Source organism: Equus caballus, chromosome 14 (genome assembly GCF_041296265.1).
Source record: "Equus caballus isolate H_3958 breed thoroughbred chromosome 14, TB-T2T, whole genome shotgun sequence".
In the NCBI taxonomy this organism is placed as follows: domain Eukaryota; kingdom Metazoa; phylum Chordata; class Mammalia; order Perissodactyla; family Equidae; genus Equus; species Equus caballus.
Window position 1 is genome coordinate 54,560,718 of NC_091697.1, and position 12,563 is coordinate 54,573,280.

Here is a 12,563-nt window from a genome sequence, read left to right on the forward strand (position 1 = left end):
CTGGTACTGGGCCCAGTTCTCAAGGGGTGGGGACAGAAGCAGACGCCAAGGGACACCCACAGGGTCAATGTGGGAACACAGGATGTAGAAATGATGGAATGGAGGCCAGAAGGGCTGTCTTAAGGACTGACAGCAGTGGGCATGGTAGGGGGCATAGGAGTGCAGAGACGCCGCTGGGTGCACTCCCCGGGGTGGTCAGTGCAGAACTTCACTTCCCTTGAGGAGGCCCTGGTAAAAAGAACGCTGATTCAGCAAGTCTGGGGCATGAGCAGGGAATCCCTATTTTTAAGAAGCCCTCTCCTCCCCTACCAAGGTTATTGTGACCTAGGTGGTCCCACGACCTTCCTTTTGAGAATGCCTCAACGCTGCCCGGCTGCCTGGCCTTATATCCTCAGGCCGCTCAGCTGTCTCTCACCATCTTGGCCCTGTATTAAGACGTGGATAAGCACATCCCGTCTGATAGACCAGAGGCGGCGGGGCTGTCGGGTGGGCAGCACAGCATCGCGAGGCCGCCAGGGGTCGCCAGAGGCCTCGGCTCGCGCTCCAGGGCTCCTCCGCCCGCGGACGCCGCGCCCGAGCCAGCGAGCGGAGCCAGAGCGCTGCGGGCTCACAAAGCGGCCGGACGCGCGGCGGCGGGTGGCGGGAGCGCAGGGGAGCGAGCCGACCGATCAGCCCTCTCCGCGACCGCGCCACAGGAGCTCGAGCAACTCGGACGCGGGGACCCAGGCCGGCCCCCAAGGTACGTGCCCGCGGAACCCCGCGCCCCAACTTGGCGTAGTTGGGATCTCCCCGCGGCCACCGGGGGGCTGGCAGGGTCAGGGCCTGGGGGTATCTCCGCGCGCCCCTCTCTCCGAGGCGGCGGGGCGGGCGAGGGGAGACCCTCTGCTGCAGGTGCTGCCCCTCCACTTCCCATTCTGCCAGAGGCTGGACTGCTGCTGGGAGCCCTGTTCCCCCCTCCCTACCCCAAGCTCTAGGCACCATCCATGGGAGTGCGGCTTGCGGATTGAGGGCTTCTCGTTTTGGGGGACGGGTACCAAAGACCCTGATCCGAGAGTAGCAGTCTGTGGGGCACCCGGAGAATAGGCGACGGGGGTCCTCTATAGTTTAATAGCACCCCGTAATTGGTGACGCAGCCTCCTCATTTGTAACGGAGCTCCCTATTCGTGAGAGGGGCCCCTAGGTCTCTAGATCGGCCCCAGGTGTGCGAGGGATGACCCTGTCTCCGCAGTCAGAGCCCCCGCCCCGACAGCTGGGGCCGGCCGCGGAGGCGCCCAGACCGCGGTGCTGGCGAGGGGCTCGCGTGGTCCCGCCCTCCCGGCTGACCGTCCCCGTGCCCCCGGCCCCGCAGATGCCAGCGATCGCGGTGCTCGCGGCGGCCGCCGCGGCGTGGTGCTTCCTCCAGGTCGAGAGCCGGCACCTGGACGCACTCGCTGGAGGCGCGGGCCCCAACAACGGCAATTTCCTAGACAATGACCAGTGGCTGAGCACCGTTTCCCAGTACGACCGGGACAAGTACTGGAACCGCTTTCGAGACGTGAGTAGCGCCGCCTGGCCCAGTGGGGCGGGGGAGCCCCTCTGAGAGGGGGCCTCTGACCTGGGTGGGGAGCGGACTGGTGCAGACCTCTCAAGGCCAGGTCTGGCCGGGGTTCCTGGGCTGCGTCTTGCCTGAGAGTAACTTTAAAGAGAACTTCGAAGGCTTGATGCTCTTGCCTGTTACCTGTGGTCCAGGTGTGTGTATTTGTAGGTGGGAGGAGGTGACTGTACTAAATGGAATGAACAGGAGCAGCTGCGGAGAGAGAGGCTCCCTAAGCTTCTGAGTTCCTCTAAGGTTCATGGTTGACTTTGCCCAGCCCCTAGATAACCCCCTTGGGGCATCAGTGATTCAGGCCATCTTAAGAGTGCGCCGAAGAAACCCTACTGCAGGGGCTAGGTTTGGGTGAGCCCAGCTCATTTACTAGGGACCTAGGAGTTCCAGGTGTGAGAGGAGGTTTGCAGGGTCATGGCAATGGGCCTGATAAAATGTGGGGGAGCATGGTGGTTTTGGCCCTTGGCATCCTTAGGGGAAGGGAAAGGGAGCAGGCAGCTCATGGAGTTGGTCCTCTGTCCTGAAGGGGAGCGGAGCGGGCAGAAGATTTCTCTTTTGGGAGAGCGGGGGAGGGGAGAAAGTTATTCCTGGGCACCCAGAGGCACACCTGCTGCCTGTTTCTGCCCCGAGGCTGGCTGTTGCTCCCCAGGTAGGCCCTAGAGGATGGGTATGCCCGAGAGGCACCTGGCATAGTCTTTCCAGCAGATGGCATCCCCTCTGTGCTGTGGGAGCTGCTGCCAGCTCTTTCAAAGGCTGCCCCAGGGGCTGGGGCCTTGCCCTTCTGGGGGGCTAGGAGAAAATTTTTATGATACTTAACATTAGGAGTTCCTGCCCTTGTGAGACCCGTACCTCAGAGTCTCTGTTCTCGTCACAGGGCATGGGCTCTTTAGGTGGGAGACGGGTGGGAGTTGCCCTCCTTCGCTGTCTTCCTCTTAACCCCATTCGCAGTTTCCCCAGCCCTTGGTGGGGAGAGTCTGAGGGCTCCAGTGAATCCAGATGTTCTCTGGTACTTGCTAAAGAGCACCTCTCCAGATCCTGCTCTAGAGGAGCGGGTGCACCCAGTCTTGAGTGGGGGCCTACTTATCTCTGCGCTCTCTGTCCTCCTCCCCCTCTGTCTAGTTGATGGTGGGCTGCTTCTCTTTGAAAGAGGCGTTCAAACACTTTCAGTGAACTTCCACAGTTATGTGGGGCCTTACTTTTGCAGCAGATTCCCTCCCCCCCCCCCCCCCATCCCCCAGCCCCACCATGACATTCCTGCCATGCCTCCTTGCTGTCCTGCTCTGTTAACCACCTTCGGTCCCCTTTCTGTTCAGCTCTGAGGACCCCTGCACTGTTTACCTTTGCCTATGGCTGAAAAAGATGCCCAAACTGTAAAGCCTCCATTCATGGACTCACATGGGGTAGAAATAATTTTGCTTTGTTTTTTTAACATTATATTTTAGATAGAGTTGAGGAACAGGGCAGGTGCTTAACTCTGCTAGACGTGGAAGAATCAGGTCAGGTGTAGAGGTGAAGGGCCATCTTTGCAGACACCTTGGTTCGCGTGGCACGTGGGGCGAATTGAAAGCATCTGTGCATGTTGGTCTTCCGGGTGTAGAAAGGTTTACTGTGCTTTCGTGCCTGTGCAAGGTTTTCTAGTCTCAGTGTATCATAAGCATGACATTATTCTTACTTCACATTCAGCTTTAAATTTTTAAAAATTGAGCTTCTCTTCATTCCTTGTTTTTCTTGCGAATGTTGACATTTTTTATCCCTAGAAGAGTGTTTTTCCAAACCTGACTGATCACGAAGCTTACCTGGGGTGCTTGTAAAATTATAGCGCCCAGACTCCTCCCCTGGAGATTCTGATCCCATATTTCTGGACTGAGTCCTGGGAAATCCACATTTTAAAGAAACATATGAGGTAATTCTTATGGTGTTTAGGAAATACTACCTTAAATATTGTAAAAATGTCCAAAACTTAACACCAAAAAGTGAAAAGCTTCCATGTTCAAATATACTACTTTTTTTGTTTTGGGAGCAATTTTAGGTGTTAAACTAATATTTTTAGTAGCATGTATTCTTTAAAAATGGTAATTTAATCTAGCATAGCATTAAAAGACATCTAAAAATGTTAAAAAATCCCAAACATCTTCAGCCATCAACCATTTTATATGCTTTTTATGTGCTTCATGGAATCTTCTAATGTTAGCCATGGCTCTGACATAACTTAATGCCATTAATCTCTTTAAAGTGTTGTGAAACTCAAACTAGACGCTTTTTAAGGCCAAGTCCGAGAGTCTTCAGTTGGTTCATTTACTTGGAATAACCACAAAGCCTGGGTCCCCTGAGACCAAGGAGTAGAAGGTTCCTTCCTGTAGAAACGAGCTGCTCAGTGGACGGTGGACAAAGCCCTGGCTACTGCTGCCATTTCTCAGGCAGCTGACCGTCTTCCCTGAGCCAGGCCTTCCTTGAGGATGACAAAGCTCCACATTTTTTGCTATTATTTTAGATGTTTTGTTGAAGCCACTGATAACTTTGAGAGGCTGTGCCCTGAGATTATTGTTATGATGCTTGTCAATTTTTGAAAGTCATTGTGAGGGAAAACTTCTTGCTTTTCTCCCAACTTATCACTTTTTTGCACTTGGGGGAGAGACACTTAGAAGTGATTTTTGAACATGTGAAAGTGAAAACTGAGGGCTCCTTTTATGGAGTTGATGATATCCGGTGGTGGTTGTTACTGGGCTAATTTTGAAAGGGAAATGATGGCAGGCTGTGTGCTCCATGCTCCCCTGCCTGTTGCGTGTGCTATGACATTGCCAGAGACAACCTTACAGCCTCTACTTACCACTTCGAAGTGGTCCTATTGCTCCTGGTACACACAAAATTGCTATCTCCTTTCCAGAAGTAAAACTTTCACAACTACTCTATGGCTTGTTGCCTGGAGTGATGGATCCGGGAGAGATGTAACAGCATTCGTAAGTTTGCTTCTGAATGTATCAGTGGTCTGTTAGTTTGGTCATTATTCTTTTATAAAGCCTAGCAACTGGGGGGCCGGCCCTGTGGCCGAGTGGTTAAGTTTGCGTGTTCTGCTTCGGTGGCCCGGGGTTTTGCTGGTTCAGATCCTGGGCGTGGACATGGCACCACTTGTGAGGCCACATTGAGGTGGCATCCCATGTGCCACAACTAGAAGGACAAACAACTAAAATACGCAACTGTGTACTGGGGGGATTTGGAGAGAGAAAGCAGAAAAAAAAAAAAAAAAAGATTGGCAACAGTTGTTAGCTCAGGTACCAATCTTTAAAAAAAACTAGCAATTGGGATGTTTCGGTCAGATGGAGGCCCAGACTTTTGCCCAAATACAGTATTTAGAAGGAGAAGATGAAGGCAGATGTTTATATTAAGTTCTACGATAGTTTCCCACCCCTAGCTGTCATGCATTTAACTCCTCTGTGGCTTGAATTTGAGGGGTGAGGATGCCACAACCACTCTCCTGATTTTTTTTCTGAATCTGATTTGGCTTTCCATAACCATTACTGTCAGGAAATTTTCCTCTGTTCATTCTTATATCCATTTGTATGTTTATTCATCCCAACAAATATTTGACTTCTGCCATGTGCTAGGCAATGGACTATGGGGTGAGCAAGATAAATCTCTCACGTAATCTTTTGTCTGGATGAAATCCTTTAACTTATGCTGTCACACATTTTTTTTTATTCTGTTTTCTTTTTGAAAAAAATGAATTTTCTTGTAAAGGTAATACATGCTGGTTGTAATTAAAAAATGAAAACATCGGAGAAATAGGTAATACCTCACATCAAGCACTTGGTGTACCAGACATTGTTTAAGGTACTTTCCATGTATTATCTTATCTAATATTCATAATAATCCCCAGAGAGAAGTACTATTATTATCCCCCATTTACTGGGAGATGAAGTCTCTTGCCCACAGTTGCAGAGCTGGGTTGCGGAGAAGCTTGGCCTGGAACCGGGTGGGCTGCCTCCAGACTCTCCCTGAGCACTGCAGCCCGTCAACAGCCAAGTGGATGTGGGGTGTGAGCGTCCCCTGATAGCACATTGCAGGTCTTTCCTGCTTCATGTCTGAGGGCAGTCAGTGAAGAACCTTAGGTTGAGACAAAGTGGAGTGGAAAGCCAGGTGGACACAGCTCATTGCCGGGATCACACTAAGACTTATCTTCTGTTAATAATGAGCTTCTGATTTGATTAAAATAATATTGTTGCTTACACCAAACATGACATTTTCTTTCTTTTGCACACATGAAACCAGCCCTGACATTTAACTCCAGGATAATTACCTTCAGCAGGCCCGAAGAATCAGAAGTGTTGCCTTGGCTGGCATTTATCTTACTCCGGAGTGACCTGAGTTTGTAATTCTAATGAGACCACAAGGACCGGCCCATGTTCTTTTTCCTTCTGGTGCACACTCTGGCGCATTTGGTGGTCTCTGTAGCAGAACTGGGGTGGCAGTAGGCATCTGATCTGCTCATTTGATCTCAATATCCAGCTATAATGAGTTCCAAGGGCAAGTGGGGCTTACTGATAGAGAAGAGTGCCTGGCTCAGTTGGTGGGGTTGGTGACAAGAGAGGTGGTATGGCTTAGTAGATCAGTCATTAATCTGTCACCACAGAAGCGCAGCTTGTAATAGAGAGTAGCAGAAAATCATTTTGATTAAACAGGTTCAAGGAGACTTAAATGAGTTTGTGATCCTGACTCTCTTTAATGAACCCGCTATCTTCAATCCCCTGTACTAGATGACCACTGATAGAAACAATTATTTCACAGGAATCGTTATAAGGGGACAGTCAGAAAGTTGATAGGCCTAACACCATTCTTGTATTCTCTGTCCTTACCTTCAGTTTGTTCTTGCCAGAGAAAATGTAGTTCTTGCCTGGCAAGGATGGCAGAGCTTCTTGCTCCGGTTGACGTTCCCAGGTTGAGTTCCCCTGCCTCTCCTGGTCTTCCCCCAACCCGGCTGCACAGCACGTCAGCTGAACTGGATTTTCTGGGAGGCTAAGTACTCCCCTCTATGCTCATGAGATTGTTGCAAAAGCGAGAAGTGGCCCAAATGGATCCTGGGACCTGTAATACTCCCCTAGAGGAGTGGGACCTAATCATTAGCTAAACTGTTTTATCTTGCTTAGGGAGACAATGTTAGCAATTAAATATTTTATAATAAGTCATTTCTTATTCAGTTACTCAATATGTTTCAAACCAAGCCCACTCAATATCTAAATTTGAACACCTTCAGGATGCCTCATTTTCCCTTTCCTCTGGTGAGGTGACTTTATATGTTCCTTAGGAAAGTCCTTGGACTGACGCTCACACTTGGTCTCATCTCCCCAGATGAGATAATTACAAACAAAAGAAATTTCCTGTAAGAGATTACATAATTTGCCCAAGATTGCAAGTATTTTTTCACCATGTTTCGTTCAATATAAGATACCATCAATCCTAAGATGCAACATTTTGTACGCTACAAAGAAAGAAGATAATGCCCAGATGAAGAGTTTAATAGCTTCCTGGATAAAGCTGGGACCCCAGAGGACCACCCCCTCGGTATAGAGGTAAAGAAGAAATAAACCCACTGTGCAGAAAGGGAGCCATGGCAAGGTGACTCATGTGTCTCCACCGTGGCACTGGCAGATGGAGGGAGAAAACAGACTCTGAGCAATTGAGCAGGTTGTTTCTTGCAGGATTCTGGTCTAAATGCACTCTGCCATTGCGGCCTCCCCAAGCCTTAGATGGTTAGTTTAATTTAAAGTAGTCTCAGGTTGTTTGGCCTCTCCGAATCCTTGACTTCTCATTTGTTGGGTGGGATAATAACTCTCTACTGGTGAGGACTAAAGATTGCGAGTGACTGAACCTAGTCCAAGTTGGCTTAAATGGAAAGGAAAACTTAATTGTGTAACTGAAAATTCTGATAAGCCATGGCTTTAGGTAAGGCCAGGTCTGGGGGCTCAGGTTCCATCACAGGACTTGGGCCGTGTGTCTGGCATTTCCCCTCCTCTGCACCCCTCCCATCTCTGGCTTTCTTCCCCTATGTTGGTTTTGTTCTCAGGCTGATTATTTCCACATGGTGACTCATGGCAGCTACAAATTTACATCGCTGTGTAGTTTTTATGTTTTAGTAGTGTCATGAAAGTCCCAGAATTGACATTTGTCAAATTTACCTGTTTTATGCACCCATTCCCCAATCAATCACTTTGGCCAAGTTGGTAGAATATGCTGATCATCCAGGCTGGGTACATGCCCAACCCTGGGGCTAGGGCTGGGATCTGGGGATAGAGTGGTGGTGGGGCTCCAGTCAAAGGGGAGTAGAAGGGTAGTTCCTTAAGGGGAAGTGGGTATCCACTGTGTTGACCAACCTCACGGGGTCAGCATGAAGAGTAAATTGATTAATGCATACAAAGCTCTTTGCAAAGTGTCTGGCTTAATAAATACTCAAGAAGTGGAGGCTATTATTTTTACTAATATTATCAACTCCTATAACACTTTTATACATTATTCCTCAATTTATCAGTGTATATATTTATATTTTAGCTTCTTTAATCATTGGATGCTTCCTGAAGTAAGAGCCTGAGTCTTACCATGCCTTGCACACAGTAGGTGGTCAGTAAGCATTTTGTTGAATTGTTACCTAAGCACACCTCTTGATGAATTCCTGGTGAAAGAAAGCCTAAAGGAGAATTATAGGCACATGTGCTTTTATAGTTTTTTGGTAGGTGGAAATTCTACATCACATACACGTTTGAAAAACATTTTTTTTTTTGGTCTAACCTGTATCTCTAAGCCAGGACCTCACAACTTTATCACCCCTTTTACAATCCACTGTTGTATAGAGCTTGGTGTCCCCAGACCTTTGCCATTGAGCCCAGCACAGAAGGCTGCTCAGTGAATGTTTGAATTTGAGTGAATGAATGAATAAGTGAACTATCTAGGACTTTCCACACCTCCAGGAGGTTCTTTTCGGAGAGCTGGCCCCAGTGAGTCATGCTAGCTTGGGACGTGTGTGTCTCATTCCATTAGTAATTGACAATGATGATGGAAACCAGCAGATGGGGTTGCTGTTGAGAGGCGAGGAACTGACAGGGAAACTCAGCCTCCTCACAATTAGGGCACAATTCCTGAACCCGCGAAAATCTCTTGAGTCTGAGTCACATCATGGTGAAGAACCCCCTCTTAACCTGAGATCATATTCCAGTCTTGCCAAATATAAGCTTGGGTCTTGGCTAGAGCATCAGTTTCCCCACCTGTAAAACTGCAGTGATCCTGTCTATTCTGTGGGGTTTTGAGGAGGACCGAGTGAGCTCATGGCACAAAGTAGATGTTCGTGATCTTTCAGTGGCTCGTGTACTGTTCTGATTTCCTTTCCGAGGGTCACTCATCTTAACTTCTGCCCTGTGAGCGTGAGTGAGTTGTTAGCATACAGCTATAGACGTTGCTTTCTGTCTCACGTCTTAGAGGAATGTTGGGGAAATTTGTTCTGTTATCCTTGAGCCTGTCTCGCTCCATTCCTTGCCAGTCTAGAAGGCCATGTGAAGTTCCAGATGGTCCATTCTCTGTTGTTTTCCAGTTGCTGCTCCTGGCACAGAAGACCTTCCCTTCATATTTCACATTGTCACTAGACCTCTCCTGAAACTGGCAAGTCTCATCACAGTGTATCTGGGAGTTTTGTGCAGGGCCCCCCAGGGAGCCCATTATGCCAACTAAGCCCTAATTGGTATCACTTTTAATGTTCAGCTCTGATCCAGTTGCCTCCAGCCCATCTGAAAAAGTAAAAACCTCAGCTTGTGCTGCAGAGTTGTCCCAGGCTGGCTTTGGGGTGGATGGGGTCCTGCACTGCTGTCCTCAAGGAACCTCCCATAGGGTCTAGTAGATGCTTCTTGTTGGTGTTCAGGAGTCCTCATGCTCCAGGTCTGACTTTATGAACGAATAGGAAAATACTGGTAGGATTGGCCAGGCCTTTGTTCCTTCTTGCCACAGATCCGACTCTTCAGTTCCAGGTCATTACAGGCCATCGGAGGACCTGTAATTCGCCACAACTGAAGCATGTTGGCCATGGTTTAGGAAAACCCAAACAATAGCAAATAGTTAATGCAGGGCGTGGTGATTTTTTTGGTGCAAAAATGTTCTCCAAATGCCAGCTATGTGCCAGGCCTTTGCTAGGTGCTGGGTGAACAAGATAGATGCAATATTTACCCTTCTGGAGTTTACAGTCTGGCGTGGCTGACAGAAAAACAATCACAAAATAATCATTCAGGTGTAGTTGAGCAAAATGCTACAAGGTGGAGGTACAGATGCTCTGAGAATATGTAATGGGGAGGTGAACGGGTTAATTAATTTTTTTGGTCAGAAAATGCTTCCCTAGGAAAGGCATTGGACTGAGACGTGCAGGATGACAGGAGCGAGCCAGGCGACGAGAGGAGGTGCTTGTGTCCCAGGCAGCGAGTGGGAAGAGCGAATCCAAAGGTCTTGAAATGGGAAAGACCTTGATGTGTTTCCATCAGATGTGTCTGCCCTAGGATTCCCTTAAGTAGTAAGCTCTCTCCTAGTTTATTTAAAAAGCATGCTTTTCACATTCTCAATTTAACACATATTTTGGGGCAGGGGGATGAGTCATCTGTGACAGTGAGGTACATAGATGGGCTAAGTAGTTGGCGGAAGGATGGTGTATTCTTTTGTTTCTCCTCTTTGTACCTTTCTGTGCTGTCTTTGACAGCCATCACTCTTTCAAAAAATTCTTGCTCCTCTAGTGTCTTTGGCCCGTTAGTTTCTCTTTCTCCCTGTGGTCAAGCGTCCTGGGCTATAGAGCTCCTACGATTCCTGCTGCTGTTTTGAAATAAGGGTGTCATAGAGTTTCTTGGAAGGAGTGATGATTTGTGCAGTTTCTGTTTCAGAAATGAGACTGGTCTATATGGGCTGCCCCTTGTCCTCCTCCCCGGTCCTGTCCCCACTACCATTGCTGAGAAGCAACCAGGTGCCAGGCTGTGAGGCTAAACATGAAAACCAAGATTTTCATCCTCCAAGGTCAGAGTTTAGGAGGAGAGACAGACACGCATGCAGCTCCTTCCGCGCCACGTGGGAGTGGCTAATAGGATGTGGCATTTCAGAGACCCTGGGTCTGAGCCTCCCAACATCCCTGGGAGGATGAGCAAGGGTGTATTCACAGACTAGTGACATGAATTTCTGGGAATTCTCCTGAGAGATAATGCTACCATCCAAATTAACTTGATTGGGTTACTTTTCTTATGATTCTATGCAAATATGTCCTTCAGGAGACCCTCTGCTTTGATCTTTTAAGACGAACTTTCCTTTGGCACAACAGGGAAGGGAGGAAGGAAGAACATATTATACAACTATTTGTAATAATTTGCAAACTCTTCCTGTGTGATCTGCAACACATCACACTACAGAGGGCACTGTCAACATTCCCCAGCGGAATAACGTCGTTGGTGAGCAGGCATTTATGCAAAGTCAGTCAGCACCTGTGATTGGCGCAGGGCAGCGGAACTTGCCCCAGGTGTTCCAGGCCATCTTTGCACAGATTGAATGTGGAGAAAACGTATGCAGAGAGCAGCAGCTTCCACTTTTCTGTTTCAGCTGCACCCTTCCTGGCCCACCATATAGATGGAATCACTCTCATTCAGTTCTAAGAAATGCCAGGCTGAGTTGCAGATGAGCAGTCATGGCCAAGGCAAAAAGGAAGACGCCCAGAGCAAGATGCTAGAGCAGGGGCTCTTAGACTTACGTCTTTATAATCTTGAAAAAATCACTGGCAGGCCTTGTTTAAAATGCAGATCTTAGCTTCCTAGTCCAAAGCACAATCTAATAGGTCAAGGGTGGCACCCAGGAACCTGTGTTTTAAACAAGCAGCCCGAGTAATTCTGATGCATGTGGTTCTCAAACTTTACTTTCAGAAAAATCCTGAAGAATTATTATTCATCCCAAATAGAAACACCATTAGCTCCAATGAATAATAAAATTTTAGACAAAATGAGCATTTTATTTTATTTTTATTTTTATTTTTTTTAAAGATTTTATTTTTTCCTTTTTCTCCCCAAAGCCCCCCGGTACATAGTTGTGTATTCTTCTTTGTGGGTTCTTCTAGTTGTGGCATGTGGGACGCTGCCTCAGCGTGGTCTGATGAGCAGTGCCATGTCCACGCCCAGGATTCGAACTAACGAAACACTGGGCCACCTGCAGCGGAGCGCACGAACTTAACCACTCGGCCACAGGGCCAGCCCAAAATTTCAGACAAAATGAGCATTTTATTTTGAAGACATAGAGTAAATTATTATGAATGCTGTATTTTCCCCTTATGCCAACAGGGCTACCGTTGGCATCAATAGAAGGAAAGGTCTTGCTTTCCAATGTGTGTATCTGCCTGGGTCTCAGCCACAGCTATTGTCATGAGGTGTTCCTGGAGCGGAATAACATTTGACTCCCGACTGGCTTCTAGGGTTAGGGACGCTTGTGCATGTGAGAACAGTGGAATCAATGTGGGACCTTCTACGTGATGAAGTCCTGGGTGATCATCTCAGCAAGTCTTCCTGTCTCCATAGGGACCTGATCCCAGCCAACGCTGGTCTGACTGTGCATCTTCCTTAGCAGAATTGATATGTTTTGTGCACAGATGAACTGGAAGAAATTGACTCTGACATTGGCTTTAATTTATAGAGAAATGGGTATTGAAGCTGAAGTGGTGCTAGGAGTAGGCAATAGACAAGGAATGGTGGAGGTAATACGGAGTGTCTACTGTCAGGAAGTGTGCAATATGCAGAGTCGCAGATACTGGAAGTTGGAAGCACAGAGAAGGTCTGAGGGATATGGGCCAGACAATGCCACTACGTGCAATTCTCTCTTGGAATATTAAGTCCTTTTGCTTGGTTGGCCAGATAATTTTGGAAAGATCAGAGGACAAGAAAAGCAAAGACTTGTCAAAGTTTAGAAAATTTATGAGGATCAACACGGCAGTATT

At 47.9% G+C, this 12,563-nt stretch overlaps 1 protein-coding gene across 1 annotated transcript in view; it reads left to right on the forward strand.

Moving 5' to 3' along the window:
• The first annotated feature begins 468 nt into the window (after positions 1-468).
• Positions 469-12,563, forward strand: part of SPOCK1 (SPARC (osteonectin), cwcv and kazal like domains proteoglycan 1) — a 470,219-nt gene continuing 458,124 nt past the window's right edge. Inside the window, exons 1-2 of the mRNA XM_001918180.6 lie at positions 469-739; positions 1,349-1,534. Coding sequence (XP_001918215.1) covers positions 1,349-1,534 — 186 coding nt within the window. The 5' untranslated portion in view covers positions 469-739. The remainder of the gene's footprint in view (positions 740-1,348; positions 1,535-12,563) is intronic.